Source organism: Cherax quadricarinatus, chromosome 89 (assembly GCF_038502225.1).
Source record: "Cherax quadricarinatus isolate ZL_2023a chromosome 89, ASM3850222v1, whole genome shotgun sequence".
In the NCBI taxonomy this organism is placed as follows: Eukaryota; Metazoa; Arthropoda; class Malacostraca; order Decapoda; family Parastacidae; genus Cherax; species Cherax quadricarinatus.
In genome coordinates this window covers 1,492,509-1,510,844 of record NC_091380.1, presented here as the reverse complement: position 1 = coordinate 1,510,844, position 18,336 = coordinate 1,492,509, and the positions used below count along the sequence as shown (strand labels likewise).

The following is an 18,336-nucleotide window of genomic DNA, read 5'->3' as shown; positions in this document are numbered from 1 at the left end:
TTTCCACCCCCCGCACCACAGTTACAGTATTAGAACAGAAGTTGAAGGTTTGGTACACAAATGCAGATGGATTAACGAATAAACATGAGGAATGGCAAGAAAGAATCAATGAGAAGTCCCCAGACATCATAGCAGTTACAGAAACAAAACTCATGGAGACAATAACAGATGCAATCTTCCCACCAGGATACCAGATCATGAGGAAAGATAGAAGGGGTAGGGGGGGAGGTGGGGTTGCTCTGCTCGTAAAAAACAGATGGAAATTCGAGAAAATGGAAGGAATAGATGAGACAGGAGAAAGAGACTACATAGCAGGTACACTTCAGTCTGGGGAACACAAAGTGGTCATTGCAGTGATGTATAATCCACCACAGAACTGCAGGAGGCCAAGAGAGGAATATGAAGAGAGCAACAGAGCAATGGTGGACACACTTGCTGAGGTGGCAAGAAGAGCTCACTCCAGCAGAGCAAAGTTGCTGGTTATGGGGGATTTCAACCACAGGGAGATTGACTGGGAAAACCTGGAGCCACATGGGGGTCCCGAAACATGGAGAGCCAGGATGTTGGACGTGGTGCTGGAAAACCTCATGCACCAACATGTTAAGGACACTACCAGAGTGAGAGGGGAGGATGAACCAGCAAGATTGGACCTTGTGTTCACCCTGGGCAGCTCAGACATTGAGGACATCAAGTATGAGAGTCCCCTAGGAGCTAGCGACCACGTGGTTCTGTGCTTTGAATACATAGTAGAGCTGCAAGTGGAGAGAATAACAGGAGTAGAATGGGAAAAGCCTGACTATAAAAGAGGGGACTACATAGGGTTGAAGAACTTCCTGCGGGAGGTCCAGTGGGACAGAGAACTGGCAGGAAAGCCAGTAAATGAAATGATGGAATATGTAGCAACAAAATGCAAGGAGGCAGTGGAAAGGTTCATTCCCAAGGGCAACAGTAACAACGGGAAGACCAGAACAAGCCCCTGGTTTACCCGACGGTGTAAGGAGGCAAAAACAAAGTGCAATAGAGAATGGAAAAAGTACAGAAGGCAGAGAACACACGAAAATAGGGAGATCAGTCGCAGAGCCAGGAACGAGTACGCACAGGTAAGGAGGGAGGCCCAGCGACAGTATGAAAATGACATAGCATCGAGAATCAAGACTGACCCGAAACTGTTGTATAGCCACATCAGGAGGAAGACAACAGTCAAAGACCAGGTGATCAGATTAAGGACAGAAGGTGGAGAACTCACAAGAAATGATCAGGAGGTATGTGAGGAGCTGAACAGGAGATTTAAGGAAGTTTTTACAGTAGAGACAGGAAGGGCTGTGGGAAGACAGCACAGAAGGGAACATCAAGAGGGAATATACCAACAAGTGTTGGATGACATACGAACAACTGAGGAGGAGGTGAAGAAGCTCTTAAGTGACCTTGACACCTCAAAGGCGATGGGACCGGACAACATCTCCCCATGGGTCCTTAGAGAAGGAGCAGAGATGCTGTGTGTGCCTCTAACCACAATCTTCAACACATCCCTTGAAACTGGGCAACTACCTGAGAAATGGAAGACAGCTAATGTAGTCCCCATATTTAAGAAAGGAAACAGAAACGAGGCACTAAACTACAGACCTGTGTCTCTGACATGTATTGTGTGCAAAGTCATGGAGAAGATTATCAGGAGGAGAGTGGTCGAACACCTGGAAAGGAACAAGATTATAAATGAAAACCAGCATGGGTTCATGGAAGGCAAATCTTGTATCACAAACCTCCTGGAGTTTTATGACAAGGTAACAGAAGTAAGACACGAGAGAGAGGGTTGGGTAGATTGCGTTTTCCTAGACTGCAGGAAGGCCTTTGACACAGTTCCCCACAAGAGATTAGTGCAGAAGCTGGAGGATCAGGCACACGTAAAAGGAAGGGCACTGCAATGGATAAGGGAATACCTGACAGGGAGGCAGCAACGAGTCATGGTACGTGAAGAGGTATCACAGTGGGCGCCTGTTACGAGCGGGGTCCCACAGGGGTCAGTTCTAGGACCAGTGCTATTTTTGATATATGTGAACGACATGATGGAAGGAATAGACTCTGAAGTGTCCCTGTTCGCAGATGACGTGAAGTTGATGAGAAGAATTAAATCGGACGAGGATGAGGCAGGACTGCAAAGAGACCTGGAGAGGCTGGACATGTGGTCCAGTAACTGGCTCCTCGAATTCAATCCAGCCAAATGCAAAGTCATGAAGATTGGGGAGGGGCAAAGAAGACCGCAGACAGAATATAGGCTAGGTGGACAAAGACTACAGACCTCACTCAGGGAGAAAGACCTTGGGGTGACCATAACACCGAGCACATCACCGGAGGCACACATCAACCAAATAACCGCTGCAGCATACGGGCGCCTGGCAAACCTGAGAATAGCGTTCCGATACCTTAATAAGGAATCGTTCAAGACACTGTACACTGTGTATGTTAGACCCATACTGGAGTATGCAGCACCAGTCTGGAACCCACACCTGGTCAAGCACGTCAAGAAGTTAGAGAAAGTACAAAGGTTTGCAACAAGGCTAGTCCCAGAGCTCAAGGGAATGTCGTACGAGGAAAGGTTAAGGGAAATCGGACTGACGACACTGGAGGACAGAAGGGTCAGGGGAGACATGATAACGACATACAAGATACTGCGGGGAATAGACAAGGTGGACAGAGATAGGATGTTCCAGAGAGGGGACACAGGGACAAGGGGTCACAACTGGAAGCTGAAGACTCAGACGAGTCACAGGGACGTTAGGAAGTATTTCTTCAGTCATAGAGTTGTCAGCAAGTGGAATAGCCTAGCAAGTGAAGTAGTGGAGGCAGGAACCATACATAGTTTTAAGAAGAGGTATGACAAAGCTCAGGAAGCAGAGAGAGAGAGGATCCAGTAGCGATCAGTGAAGAGGCGGGGCCAGGAGCTGAGTCTCGACCCCTGCAACCACAATTAGGTGAGTACAATTAGGTGAGTACACACACACACACACACACACACACACACACACACACACACACACACACACACACACACACACACACACACACACACACACACACACACACACACACACACACACACACACACACACACACACACACACACACACATAGATATATAGATAGATAGAGAGACGGGATGAAGAATTAAAAAGAGAAAGAAAGAAGGGAGGGTAGGAAGTAGGGAGGAAATGTGTGAGCCCAGGAGAAATAGGACACGTGGGAGGGGAGGGAGATGAGAGAAGAAGGGGGGGAGGTTTGATGGAGATAATGGTGGGGATATGGGGGGGAGGGAGTGTAAGATAAGAGCACCACCACCATCACTACCACCACTGGCAAACAGAAAGCAATATATCTGTTCACACTTCTCCAAGGAACTATAGTATAACTAACTTGTGGGATGCGAGTGAACGGCCCAAGAGCTATAAGCCAAATGTGAGCAATCTCTCTCATGACGCGAAACGAAGGGTCTAACAGCTACATTTTAATCCACTTGGCAGCTATCTCTCTTTGCATGAGGCAAGTCGAAAGGTCCAAGAGCTGTATTGTGACCCAGCTGTCAGCTCTTTGTCTTGTGTGACGTGAAGTGAGCTTTGTGGTAAAGCTCAAAGCTCAAGGAAGACCTTTGTGAGCTCCCTGTGACATCTTAATCTCTTTCACAGTTCTGAAAATATTCTGCATGATTTTCAAATGTCTGTAAAATGTTTGGGAATGTTTGAAGATGTTTGGGAATGTTTGAAGATGTTTGGGAATGTCTGAGGATGTTTGGGAATGTCTGAGGATGTTTGGGAATGCCTGAAGATGTTTGGGAATGTCTGAAGATGTTTGGGAATGTCTGAAGATGTTTGGGAATGTCTGAAGATGTTTGGGAATGTCTGAAGATGTTTGGGAATGTCTGAAGATGTTTGGGAATGTCTGAAGATGTTTGGGAATGTCTGAAGATGTTTGGGAATGTCTGAAGATGTTTGGGAATGTTTGAAGATGTTTGGGAATGTCTGAAGATGTTTGGGAATGTTTGAAGATGTTTGGGAATGTCTGAAGATGTTTGGGAATGTCTGAAGATGTTTGGGAATGTTTGAAGATGTTTGGGAATGTCTGAAGATGTTTGGGAATGTCTGAAGATGTTTGGGAATGTCTGAAGATGTTTGGGAATGTCTGAAGATGTTTGGGAATGTTTGAAGATGTTTGGGAATGTCTGAAGATGTTTGGGAATGTCTGAAGATGTTTGGGAATGTCTGAGGATGTTTGGGAATGTCTGAGGATGTTTGGGAATGCCTGAAGATGTTTGAGAATGTCTAAAGATGTTTGGAAATGTCTGAAGATGTTTGGGAATGTCTGAAGATGTTTGGGAATGTCTGAAGATGTTTGGGAATGTCTGAAGATGTTTGGGAATGTCTGAAGATGTTTGGGAATGTCTGAAGATGTTTGGGAATGTCTGAAGATGTTTGGGAATGTCTGAAGATGTTTGGGAATGTCTGAAGATGTTTGGGAATGTCTGAAGATGTTTGGGAATGTCTGAAGATGTTTGGGAATGTTTGAAGATGTTTGGGAATGTTTGAAGATGTTTGGGAATGTCTGAAGATGTTTGGGAATGTCTGAAGATGTTTGGGAATGTCTGAAGATGTTTGGGAATGTCTGAAGATGTTTGGGAATGTTTGAAGATGTTTGGGAATGTCTGAAGATGTTTGGGAATGTCTGAAGATGTTTGGGAATGTTTGAAGATGTTTGGGAATGTCTGAAGATGTTTGGGAATGTTTGAAGATGTTTGGGAATGTCTGAAGATGTTTGGGAATGTTTGAAGATGTTTGGGAATGTCTGAAGATGTTTGGGAATGTTTGAAGATGTTTGGGAATGTTTGAAGATGTTTGGGAATGTTTGAAGATGTTTGGGAATGTCTGAAGATGTTTGGGAATGTTTGAAGATGTTTGGGAATGTCTGAAGATGTTTGGGAATGTCTGAAGATGTTTGGGAATGTCTGAAGTTGTTTGGGAATGTCTGAAGATGTTTGGGGATGTCTGAAGGTGTTTGGGAATGTCTGAAGATGTTTGGGAATGTCTGAAGATGTTTGGGGATGTCTGAAGATGTTTGGGAATGTCTGAAGATGTTTGGGGATGTCTGAAGATGTTTGGGAATGTCTGAGGATGTTTGGGAATGTTTACAACTTTCTTCTGGCTCCTTATCGGATAATTTTGAATTATTTTAAAATAACAGAGAAAATTTATATGTAAAAACTGCAGAAACAACACAATTATATAAATGTATTTTTATATAAACAGAAAAATATAAATTATATTTGATACAAACAGATTTTGACGATAATCAAGCAAGTTGTTGGTGTTAGTGGTTAGGTGGCCCACACGTAGCGGGCCACGTAGCCACAACAGCCTGGTTGATCCAGCACCTGACAGATATTCTCGACCAAGTTGTGAACTGTGACTCCGAATCTTGAAGAACAGAAGAACAGAAATTAACGGAACAACAAAAGCAGAAGAACGGGGAAGTTGAACAGGATAAAACGGAGATTAACAGAGAAAAACAGAGGGAGAAAGATTAATAAAAGAGAGAGAAATAAAGCCATGGACGAAGAGGAAGAGGTGAGAGGACATGACTTTCTTGATCTGTGTTTGTATGTATATATACAGTAGTTATACACTGAGAGATCGTCAGTCCCTTAGTACTGAAGATGGTCAGTCCCTTAGTACTGAAGATGGTCAGTCCCTTAGTACTGAAGATGGTCAGTCCCTTAGTACTGAAGATGGTCAGTCCCTTAGTACTGAAGATGGTCAGTCCCTTAGTACTGAAGATGGTCAGTCTCTTAGTACTGAAGATGGTCAGTCACTTAGTACTGAAGATGGTAAGTCCCTTAGTACTGAAGATGGTCAGTCCCTTAGTACTGAAGATGGTCAGTCCCTTAGTACTGAAGATGGTCAGTCTCTTAGTACTGAAGATGGTCAGTCACTTAGTACTGAAGATGGTCAGTCCCTTAGTACTGAAGATGGTCAGTCACTTAGTACTGAAGATGGTCAGTCTCTTAGTACTGAAGATGGTCAGTTCCTTAGTACTGAAGATGGTCAGTCACTTAGTACTGAAGATGGTCAGTCACTTAGTACTGAAGATGGTCAGTCCCTTAGTACTGAAGATGGTCAGTCACTTAGTACTGAAGATGGTCAGTCCCTTAGTACTGAAGATGGTCAGTCACTTAGTACTGAAGATGGTCAGTCACTTAGTACTGAAGATGGTCAGTCACTTAGTACTGAAGATGGTCAGTCCCTTAGTACTGAAGATGGTCAGTCCCTTAGTACTGAAGATGGTCAGTCCCTTAGTACTGAAGATGGTCAGTCCCTTAGTACTGAAGATGGTCAGTCCCTTAGTACTGAAGATGGTCAGTCCCTTAGTACTGAAGATGGTCAGTCCCTTAGTACTGAAGATGGTCAGTCACTTAGTACTGAAGATGGTCAGTCCCTTAGTACTGAAGATGGTCAGTCCCTTAGTACTGAAGATGGTCAGTCCCTTAGTACTGAAGATGGTCAGTCCCTTAGTACTGAAGATGGTCAGTCCCTTAGTACTGAAGATGGTCAGTCCCTTAGTACTGAAGATGGTCAGTCACTTAGTACTGAAGATGGTCAGTCCCTTAGTACTGAAGATGGTCAGTCCCTTAGTACTGAAGATGGTCAGTCCCTTAGTACTGAAGATGGTCAGTCCCTTAGTACTGAAGATGGTCAGTCCCTTAGTACTGAAGATGGTCAGTCCCTTAGTACTGAAGATGGTCAGTTCCTTAGTACTGAAGATGGTCAGTCCCTTAGTACTGAAGATGGTCAGTCCCTTAGTACTGAAGATGGTCAGTTCCTTAGTACTGAAGATGGTCAGTCCCTTAGTACTGAAGATGGTCAGTCCCTTAGTACTGAAGATGGTCAGTCCCTTAGTACTGAAGATGGTCAGTCCCTTAGTACTGAAGATGGTCAGTCCCTTAGTACTGAAGATGGTCAGTCCCTTAGTGCTGAAGATGGTCAGTCCCTTAGTACTGAAGATGGTCAGTCCCTTAGTACTGAAGATGGTTAGTCCCTTAGTGCTGAAGATGGTCAGTCCCTTAGTGCTGAAGATGGTCAGTCCCTTAGTACTGAAGATGGTCAGTCCCTTAGTACTGAAGATGGTCAGTCCCTTAGTACTGAAGATGGTCAGTCCCTTAGTGCTGAAGATGGTCAGTCCCTTAGTACTGAAGATGGTCAGTCCCTTAGTACTGAAGATGGTCAGTCCCTTAGTACTGAAGATGGTCAGTCCCTTAGTACTGAAGATGGTCAGTCCCTTAGTACTGAAGATGGTCAGTCCCTTAGTACTGAAGATGGTCAGTCCCTTAGTGCTGAAGATGGTCAGTCCCTTAGTACTGAAGATGGTCAGTCCCTTAGTACTGAAGATGGTCAGTTCCTTAGTTGTCAAGATGGTCAGTCCCTTAGTACTGAAGATGGTCAATCCCTTAGTACTGAAGATGGTCAGTCCCTCAGTTGTCAAGATGGTCAGTCCCTCAGTTGTCAAGATGGTCAGTCCCTCAGTTGTCAAGATGGTCAGTCCCTTAGTACTGAAGATGGTCAGTCCCTTAGTACTGAAGATGGTCAGTCCCTTAGTACTGAAGATGGTCAGTCCCTCAGTTGTCAAGATGGTCAGTCCCTCAGTTGTCAAGATGGTCAGTCCTTCAGTTGTCAAGATGGTCAGTCCTTCAGTTGTCAAGATGGTCAGTCCCTCAGTTGTCAAGATGGTCAGTCCCTCAGTTGTCAAGATGGTCAGTCCCTCAGTTGTCAAGATGGTCAGTCCCTCAGTTGTCAAGATGGTCAGTCCCTCAGTTGTCAAGATGGTTAGTCCCTCAGTTGTCAAGATGGTCAGTCCCTCAGTTGTCAAGATGGTCAGTCCCTTAGTTGTCAAGATGGTCAGTCCCTTAGTTGTCAAGATGGTCAGTCCCTCAGTTGTCAAGATGGTCAGTCCCTCAGTTGTCAAGATGGTCAGTCCCTTAGTTGTCAAGATGGTCAGTCCCTCAGTTGTCAAGATGGTCAGTCCCTCAGTTGTCAAGATGGTCAGTCCCTCAGTTGTCAAGATGGTCAGTCCTTCAGTTGTCAAGATGGTCAGTCCCTCAGTTGTCAAGATGGTCAGTCCCTCAGTTGTCAAGATGGTCAGTCCCTTAGTTGTCAAGACGGTCAGTCCCTTAGTTGTCAAGATGGTCGGTCCCTTAGTTGTCAAGATGGTCAGTCCCTTAATTGTCAAGATGGTCAGTCCCTTAGTTGTCAAGATGGTTAGTCCATCAGTTGTCAAGATGGTCAGTCCCTCAGTTGTCAAGATGGTTAGTCCCTCAGTTGTCAAGATGGTCAGTCCCTCAGTTGTCAAGATAGTCAGTCCCTCAGTTGTCAAGATGGTCAGTCCCTCAGTTGTCAAGATGGTCAGTCCCTCAGTTGTCAAGATGGTCAGTCCCTCAGTTGGCAAGATGGTCAGTCCCTCAGTAGGCAAGATAGTCAGTCCCTCAGTTGGCAAGATGGTCAGTCCCTCAGTAGGCAAGATAGTCAGTCCCTCAGTTGGCAAGGTGGTCAGTCCCTCAGTTGGCAAGATAGTCAGTCCCTCAGTTGGCAAGATAGTCAGTCCCTCAGTTGGCAAGGTGGTCAGTCCCTCAGTTGGCAAGATAGTCAGTCCCTCAGTTGGCAAGATAGTCAGTCCCTCAGTTGGCAAGATAGTCAGTCCCTCAGTTGGCAAGATGGTCAGTCCCTCAGTTGGCAAGATAGTCAGTCCCTCAGTTGGCAAGGTGGTCAGTCCCTCAGTTGGCAAGATAGTCAGTCCCTCAGTTGGCAAGATAGTCAGTCCCTCAGTTGGCAAGATAGTCAGTCCCTCAGTTGGCAAGATGGTCAGTCCCTCAGTTGGCAAGATGGTCAGTCCCTCAGTTGGCAAGATAGTCAGTCCCTCAGTTGGCAAGATAGTCAGTCCCTCAGTTGGCAAGATGGTCAGTCCCTCAGCTGGCAAGATAGTCAGTCCCTCAGTTGGCAAGATAGTCAGTCCCTCAGTTGGCAAGATGGTCAGTCCCTCAGTTGGCAAGATAGTCAGTCCCTCAGTTGGCAAGATAGTCAGTCCCTCAGTTGGCAAGATGGTCAGTCCCTCAGTTGGCAAGATAGTCAGTCCCTCAGTTGGCAAGATGGTCAGTCCCCTAGTCTTGAAGAATCTTGAGTTATCTTGGGTTATTAACCCTCTGGGAATATTAATAATATAGTTCTTACTTGCTCTCCTTCTACAGGATCGTCTTGACTGCCCCGTCTGCATGGAAGAATACGACGAGGGTAACCACACACCCAAGATGACACCTTGCCTTCACACCTTCTGTGTTATTTGCGTGCTTGACCTCCTGTCCTCCCAGGAAGACGGTCAAGAGGGCCACAGAGGCCAGCGTCAACGAGCCAAGAAGCTACAAGTACCAAAGGGAAAGCTGATGATGTGTCCTCTCTGTCGGGAGATTGTCAATACCGACAGGATTCAAACTAACAGGTAAGAGTGTGTCTCTCCCTCCCTGACAGACTAAAGTTTACGAAAGTGACCAGCTGCAAGGGCTTCAGTTTACAGCACTAACCTTAGATCTCAGTTACAAAATTCACTAATGACGACACGATTTAAACATGTGTGCTGACCGAGGTGTTACTGATAATACTTTTCGCTCAGGGCTGAGCTTCATAAATATTGTTTTACATAATGCTTTCTTGTCCCCAAACATCATGTCTTTAGAGCCAAGATTTACAGTAGTGACAAATCGAGAGGCAAGTGATTTACACTTCTGGAAGGATAAACAATGTCCTGGTTTTTAATGACGAGCATTTAGGTGATGTGGTTTTTTCTCTTACGAGGAAACAAATGATCAGATGTCTGCAAAATTATTAATTGATCAAGAGATTATATAATTTGTAGAGAGAGAGAGAGAGAGAGAGAGAGAGGGGGAGAGAGAGAGAATCTGCTATGGACCAGACTAGAAAGTAATTCTTGTGTGTATGCAGGTACATGTTGGCTCACCTGAAGGACCTGGCGCGGCTGAAGGCGCTGCAGCAGAGCCAGGCGTCCAAGCTACAGCACAAGAAGCTACAGCACAAAAAGCAGCACAAAAAATACAAGGCACCTCCTCCACCTCCTCTTCCTCCTCCGCCTCCTCTACCTCCTTCTCCTCTTCCTCCACAACCTCCTCTTCCTCAGTTTCACACTCGTCGTCCTCTTCAGCGCAATCGTTTGGTTTTCAAAGTACGAGTGCGACAGAGGCGCTCTCCTCTTCCTCCTTCTTCTCTTGCTTCTCCTCCTCCTTCTTCTTCTCTCCCCCCTCCTCCTTCTTCTCTTCCCCCTCCTCCTCCTTCTTCTCTTCCTCCTCCTCCCTCTTCTCTTCCTCCTCCTCCTCCCTCTTCTCTTCCTCCTCCTCCTCTTTCCACTCCTACACAGCCGCCAGACGTTCAAAATCGAATATACCCAAGTCTACAGACTTCCGAAGTAGGACCTTCTGGTTATCCTCCTGATCCTTGCTACTTCCTTCCTCATCCTTCTCCTCCCCACACGAGTCATTCGCCCGTAGGAACTCAGGAAGGATCAGCTTGTTACCAGCAGGACACAGTGGTGCTCCTCTCTCCTTCAGCGCCTCCTTCAGAGGACACCATGGAGGATATGTGGTGTAGGACATGCGAGGAACCTGCCAGACACACCTGTGCCCTACACCACCTCACTCCCCTCCTTAAGGTAGGTCAGAGGGGAAGGGCGAGAAGGTAGAGAAGATGAGGGAGGTTGAAGGATGATGGGGGGTGGGGAGTATTCTTTGGGTATTCCAACAGCGCTTTTAGCCTATAAAGGCATTTTTTGGGCTATTTTTCAAGCAGCTCAGACCCTAATGGCTCATTGTGATTCTGAAAGCACCATTAGTTTTCTACCTCAGGAATTCTCAAATTATATATATATATATATATATATATATATATATATATATATATATATATATATATATATATATATATATATATGTCGTGCCGAATATGTAAAATTGGTCAATTAGCAAGAACTCATTTAAAATTAAGTCCTTTCGAAAATTTTCTCTTATACGATTAAAGATACATTTTTTTCATTAATGTTAATGTAAAAATTTTTAATTTTGCAACAAAAGAATCTTAGAAAACTTACCTAACCTTATTATAACAAGAACAATTTATTTTAGCCTAACCCAACTAAATATATTTTAGATTTGTTTACAGTAATTTAATACTAAACAAACACAGTGAAATATATTTTTATCGTTAAGTTCAAAATGATTTTGGCGAAATTATTGCATACACAAATTTTCACTTGTCCTATATGGCAAGATGATCGTTGCTATTTAGGCCAAGATCGCAAATTCTGCCTATTCGGCACGACATATATATATATATGTCGTGCCGAATATGTAAAACTGGTCAATTAGCAAAAAGTCATCTAAAATTAAGTCCTTTCTGAAAATTTCTCTTAGACGTTTAAAGATATATTTTTTTTCAATAATGTTAATGTAAAAAATTTAAATTTTGCACAAAAAGAATCTTAGAAAACTTACCTAACCTTATTATATGAAGCGCAATTTATTTTGGCCTAATCCTACTAAATATATTTTAAATACGTTTACAGTAATTTAATACTAAACAAACACCATGAAATATATTTTTTTCGTTATGTTTACGATGATTTTTGCGAAATTATTGCATACACAAATTTTCGCTTGTCCTATATGGCAAGATGAGCGTTGCTATTTAAGCCAAGATCGCAAGTTCTGCCTATTCGGCACGACATATATATATATATATATATATATATATATATATATATATATATATATATATATATATATATATATATATATATATATATATATATATATATATATATATATATATATATATATATATATATATATATATATATATATATATAATATTGTAACCACGAACGAGTGGTATTGATCAATAACAACACTGCGCTAGCCAAGGGTTCGAGCCCATGTTAGGTGGTCCTGTGGGTTAAGGCGTCGTGTGGTTCTCGCTCACAATGGTGGGCCAGTACAACATGGGTTAGAATCCTCGTCTAGCGCAGTGTTGTTATTGATATATATGTATATATGTAACATCTCTACCCTTATTACATAGTAAAATTTCTTAATTTCAATAGTAGAAATAGCACTCGTCTGGCGAGACAACGATGCGATGAACGAATACGGTATTTTCAACCAATGGGATGTGTGCTTGACTCCACCCCCCTGGGAGAACGTGTGCTTGACTCCACCCCCCTGTGAGAACGTGTGCTTGACTCCACCCCCCTGTGAGAACGTGTGCTTGACTCCACCCCCCTGTGAGAACGTGTGCTTGACTCCACCCCCCTGTGAGAACGTGTGCTTGACTCCACCCCCCTGTGAGAACGTGTGCTTGACTCCACCCCCCTGTGAGAACGTGTGCTTGACTCCACCCCCCTGTGAGAACGTGTGCTTGACTCCACCCCCCTGTGAGAACGAATGAGAGTCATTATCTCCGAGGTAGTAATGTTGCCTGTTTTTATCCTCGCTACAGGACTCAGTAGCTTATAATTATAACCATGATTTTTAGAGGAGTGGGTTGGTAAGCCAGCGGAATGCCTTGGTCAGATGACCAAAAGATCCAGTTGTTTTGTTTCCAGACAACCCTTACCCAACTTAATTAAACCTGGCAATTATTATTATTATTGTAATTATTATTACATTCAAGGGGGGTGCACTAAACCCGGTGGTGTCTTACCAGTACCTGGGGAAGGGAAGGCATTCAGGCTCGAGCCAACGAACTGAAGCATAGGTTTAATTGCTTAGATCAAGACTCCCCCCTCACCATGGGGGGGGGGAGTGAAACTTACTTTGGTTTAATTGCTTAGATCAAGACTCCCCCCTCACCATGGGGGGGGAGTGAAACTTACTTTGTTACTTTAGCCAAAGTTCGTCAGGAAACAGAATAAGTGTTTCCTGACGTGGGTCTTAGTCATATGATGACCCACAGCTGGAGCTGTTGGACATCTGACCGAGGCCTTCCACTGGCTTACCCTTCTACCCCTTCAAAATTACGGCTATGATTATAATGACTTTATATCGTGTGCTTGCTGTGTGTTGCCAACATTTTAAACCCTGGTAACTTAGGGTTCAAGAACAACCTTTCTCTTCCAAGGGTGAGGAACTTGAGTGGATAGAAAGAGAACATCAGCAGCAGCAGCAGCAGCAGGAGAAGTTGAGAAGAGAGGAAGAGGAGAACAAGCAAAGAAGGAAGGAAGAACATCAGAAGCAGATAAAACAGGAGGAGGAAGATTTAGAATTAGCTGTGAAGCTAACGTTTGTATCCTTACAAGACTCCAATGACGCCCACGACAACCTGGTTAATCCACAAAGGTTAGTGCATCCTTCTTGTCGCTCTTGTCGGGAAATTTATTGTCAGTTTTGTAATTGTTATTAATATTGCTTTTGTTGTAAATAGCCTGTAAATAAACTGAGGCAGGATAACACATCTCAGCCTGTAAATAAACTGAGGCAGGATAACACATCTCAGCCTGTAAATAAACTGAGGCAGGATAACACATCTCAGCCTGTAAATAAACTGAGGCAGGATAGCAGGTCTTAGCCTGTAAATAAACTGAGGTAGGATAGCAGGTCTTAGCCTGTAAATAAACTGAGGCAGATAGCAGGTCTTAACCTGTAAATAAACTGAGGTAGGATAGCAGGTCTTAGCCTGTAAATAAACTGAGGTAGGATAGCAGGTCTTAACCTGTAAATAAACTGAGGTAGGATAGCAGGTCTTAGCCTGTAAATAAACTAAGGCAGGATAGCAGGTCTTAGCCTGTAAATAAACTGAGGCAGGATAACACATCTCAGCCTGTAAATAAACTGAGGCAGGATAACACATCTCAACCTGTAAATAAACTGAGGCAGGATAACACATCTCAGCCTGTAAATAAACTGAGGCAGGATAACACATCTCAGCCTGTAAATAAACTGAGGCAGGATAACACATCTCAGCCTGTAAATAAACTGAGGCAGGATAACACATCTCAGCCTGTAAATAAACTGAGGCAGGATAGCAGGTCTTAGCCTGTAAATAAACTAAGGCAGGATAGCAGGTCTCAGCCTGTAAATAAACTGAGGCAGGATAACACATCTCAGCCTGTAAATAAACTGAGGCAGGATAACACATCTCAGCCTGTAAATAAACTGAGGCAGGATAACACATCTCAACCTGTAAATAAACTGAGGCAGGATAACACATCTCAACCTGTAAATAAACTGAGGCAGGATAGCAGGTCTTAACCTGTAAATAAACTGAGGCAGGATAGCAGGTCTTAACCTGTAAATAAACTGAGGCAGGATAGCAGGTCTTAACCTGTAAATAAACTGAGGCAGGATAGCAGGTCTTAACCTGTAAATAAACTGAGGCAGGATAACACATCTCAGCCTGTAAATAAACTGAGGCAGGATAACACATCTCAACCTGTAAATAAACTGAGGCAGGATAACACATCTCAGCCTGTAAATAAACTGAGGCAGGATAACACATCTCAGCCTGTAAATAAACTGAGGCAGGATAGCAGGTCTTAGCCTGTAAATAAACTGAGGCAGGATAGCAGGTCTTAGCCTGTAAATAAACTAAGGCAGGATAGCAGGTCTCAGCCTGTAAATAAACTGAGGCAGGATAGCAGGTCTTAGCCTGTAAATAAACTAAGGCAGGATAGCAGGTCTTAGCCTGTAAATAAACTGAGGCAGGATAGCAGGTCTTAGCCTGTAAATAAACTGAGGCAGGATAGCAGGTTTTAGCCTGTAAATAAACTGAGGCAGGATAGCAGGTCTTAACCTGTAAATAAACTGAGGCAGGATAGCAGGTCTTAACCTGTAAATAAACTGAGGCAGGATAGCAGGTCTTAACCTGTAAATAAACTGAGGCAGGATAGCAGGTCTTAACCTGTAAATAAACTGAGGCAGGATAGCAGGTCTTAACCTGTAAATAAACTGAGGCAGGATAGCAGGTCTTAACCTGTAAATAAACTGAGGCAGGATAACACATCTCAACCTGTAAATAAACTGAGGCAGGATAACACATCTCAACCTGTAAATAAACTGAGGCAGGATAACACATCTCAGCCTGTAAATAAACTGAGGCAGGATAACACATCTCAGCCTGTAAATAAACTGAGGCAGGATAGCAGGTCTTAGCCTGTAAATAAACTAAGGCAGGATAGCAGGTCTTAGCCTGTAAATAAACTAAGGCAGGATAGCAGGTCTCAGCCTGTAAATAAACTGAGGCAGGATAGCAGGTCTTAGCCTGTAAATAAACTGAGGCAGGATAGCAGGTCTTAGCCTGTAAATAAACTGAGGTAGGATAACAGGTCTTAGTCTGTAAATTAACTGAGGTGGGATAACAGGTCTTAGTCTGTAAATTAACTGAGGTAGGATAACAGGTCTCAGCCTGTAAATTAACTGAGGTAGGATAACAGGTCTCAGCCTGTAAATTAACTGAGGTAGGATAACAGGTCTTAATCTGTAAATTAACTGAGGTAGGATAGCAGGTATTAGCCTGTAAATAAACTGAGGCAGGACCACCAGGCAGCAGGTAGGGGGTGGTAAAGGGAAGGGGGAGGCAGGACAACCCTTAGATCTCTCCCACTGGACTTACGCCCAAATCCGCGACGTCATTAATACCTCCTGTAACCCACAGTTACTCAAGGTCTGTATTATTATTATTATTATTATTATTATTATTATTATTATTATTATATATTAGTATTATCGTTATTGCATATTATAGATTATCGTTATTGTATATTATTATCAGTTATTATATATTATTATCGTTAATGTATATTATTATGGGTATTATTATTGCAGTTATTATGGGTATTATTATTTATGATGATTATTTTTGACAGGTTTGCCACAGAGAGTTTGACCGTCGGAGACACGAGTACCACAGAACAATTAAGAGGAGGAAACCTAAGATGACATCTCCTCTTGTATCATGATTCTGTCTCTCTCTCTCTCTCTCTCTCTCTCTCTCTCTCCCTCTCTCTCTCTCTCTCTCTCTCTCTCTCTCTCTCTCTCTCTCTCTCTCTCTCTCTCTCTCTCTCTCTCTCTCTCTCACTCTCACTCTCTCTCTCTGCTGCCACTGTTCACCTAGCAGTAAGTAGGTACTTGGGTGTCAGTCAAGTGTTGTGGGTTGCATCCTGGGGACAAAATTAACCCACCCCGGGTATTAGCCCACCCCGGATATTAACCCACCCCGGATATTAACCCACCCTGGATATTAACCCACCCCGGATATTAACCCACCCCGGATATTAACCCACCCTGGATATTAACCCACCCTGGATATTAACCCACCCCTGATATTAACCCACCCTGGATATTAACCCACCCCGGATATTAACCCACCCCGGATATTAACCCACCCTGGGTATTATCCCTCCCCGGATATTAACCCACCCAGGATATTAACCCACCCTGGATATTAACCCACCCCGGATATTAACCCACCCGGGATATTAACCCACCCTGGATATTAACCCACCCTGGATATTAACCCACCCCGGATATTAACCCACCCTGGATATTAACCCACCCTGGATATTAACCCACCCCGGATATTAACCCACCCCGGATATTAACCCACCCTGGATATTAACCCACCCTGGATATTAACCCACCCTGGATATTAACCCACCCCTGATATTAACCCACCCTGGATATTAACCCACCCTGGATATTAACCCACCCTGGATATTAACCCACCCCGGATATTAACCCACCCTGGATATTAACCCCCCCCGGCTATTAACCCACCCTGGATATTAACCCACCCTGGATATTAACCCACCCTGGATATTAACCCACCCTGGATATTAACCCACCCCGGATATTAACCCACCCTGGATATTAACCCACCCCGGATATTAACCCACCCTGGATATTAACCCACCCTGGATATTAACCCACCCTGGATATTAACCCACCCCGGATATTAAACCCCCCAGGTTATTAAACCACCCTGGATATTAACCCACCCTGGATATTAACCCACCCTGGATATTAACCCACCCCGGATATTAACCCACCCCGGATATTAACCCACCCCGGATATTAACCCACCCCGGATATTAACCCACCCTGGATATTAACCCACCCTGGATATTAACCCACCCCTGATATTAACCCACCCTGGATATTAACCCACCCTGGATATTAACCCACCCTGGATATTAACCCACCCCGGATATTAACCCACCCTGGATATTAACCCAGCCCGGATATTAACCCACTCTGGATATTAACCCACCCTGGATATTAACCCACCCTGGATATTAACCCACCCTGGATATTAACCCACCCTGGATATTAACCCACCCCGGATATTAACCCACCCCGGATATTAACCCCCCCCGGATATTAACCCACCCTGGATATTAACCCACCCTGGATATTAACCCACCCTGGATATTAACCCACCCCGGATATTAAACCACCCCGGATATTAACCCACCCTGGATATTAACCCACCCTGGATATTAACCCACCCTGGATATTAACCCACCCTGGATATTAACCCACCCTGGATATTAACTCACCCCGGATATTAACCCACCCCGGATATTAACCCACCCTGGATATTAACCCACCCTGGATATTAACCCACCCTGGATATTAACCCACCCTGGATATTAACCCACCCTGGATATTAACCCACCCCGGATATTAACCCACCCCGGATATTAATACCAATAATGTTTTCGTCATTACAATTAATGCTACATCTATTATTATTATTATTATTATTATTATTATTATTATTATTATTATTGCTACTACAACTTCTGCTACTATTATTGTTACTGTTATCATTATTAATGCTAATAATAATAATAATAAAATATTACTATTATTATTATTATCAATGTAACTATAATAATTACCATAATTATATCCATAACATTATTATGCAATAACTGGAATATTTAAATATAATTACCTAAGAGAAAATTATAATTAATATAATTATCAAATTATCAGGAGTATAATTATCCACTGATGACTGGACGAAGGTTTTGTGAAGGTAACTTCTGGTGTTTGTTTGTTTGTGTGTACAACCCAGCACAAGAACACTGTTGTTGTTGATCTCTTTCTCTCTCTCTCTCTGTCTAGCCTCCCATGTCTCCCAGCATCTCTATCTCTCTCTGTCTAGCCTAAGATGTCTCTCAGCATCTCTCTATATCTCCTTGTCTAGCCTCCCATGTCTCCCAGCATCTCTATCTCTCTCTGTC

At 43.6% G+C, this 18,336-nt stretch overlaps 1 protein-coding gene across 7 annotated transcripts; it reads left to right on the top strand.

Annotated features, from left to right (window-relative positions):
• Positions 1-3,318: 3,318 nt before the first annotated feature.
• Positions 3,319-16,250, top strand: LOC128697151 (uncharacterized). 7 transcript variants are annotated; one of them, XM_070104061.1, is made up of 7 exons: positions 3,319-3,450; positions 5,322-5,609; positions 9,278-9,525; positions 10,026-10,746; positions 13,209-13,426; positions 15,629-15,749; positions 15,952-16,250. In XM_070104061.1, exons 2-7 carry the CDS (start codon positions 5,592-5,594, stop codon positions 16,042-16,044), a joined length of 1,419 nt encoding a protein of 472 aa, XP_069960162.1. In that variant the 5' UTR covers positions 3,319-3,450; positions 5,322-5,591; the 3' UTR covers positions 16,045-16,250. The 7 variants fall into 7 exon arrangements, with proteins under 7 accessions (XP_069960162.1, XP_069960163.1, XP_069960160.1 ...); XM_070104062.1 differs by having other exon boundaries at positions 5,292-5,609; XM_070104059.1 differs by having other exon boundaries at positions 3,319-3,534.
• The last annotated feature ends 2,086 nt before the right edge of the window (positions 16,251-18,336 follow it).

Bases quoted from the DNA above. Each gene is read 5' to 3' on its own strand.
- LOC128697151 (XM_070104061.1), top strand. The intron at 10,747-13,208 runs GTAGGTCAGAGG...TTCTCTTCCAAG, and splicing joins ACCTCACTCCCCTCCTTAAG to GGTGAGGAACTTGAGTGGAT. The intron at 13,427-15,628 runs GTTAGTGCATCC...CAGGACCACCAG, and splicing joins AACCTGGTTAATCCACAAAG to GCAGCAGGTAGGGGGTGGTA.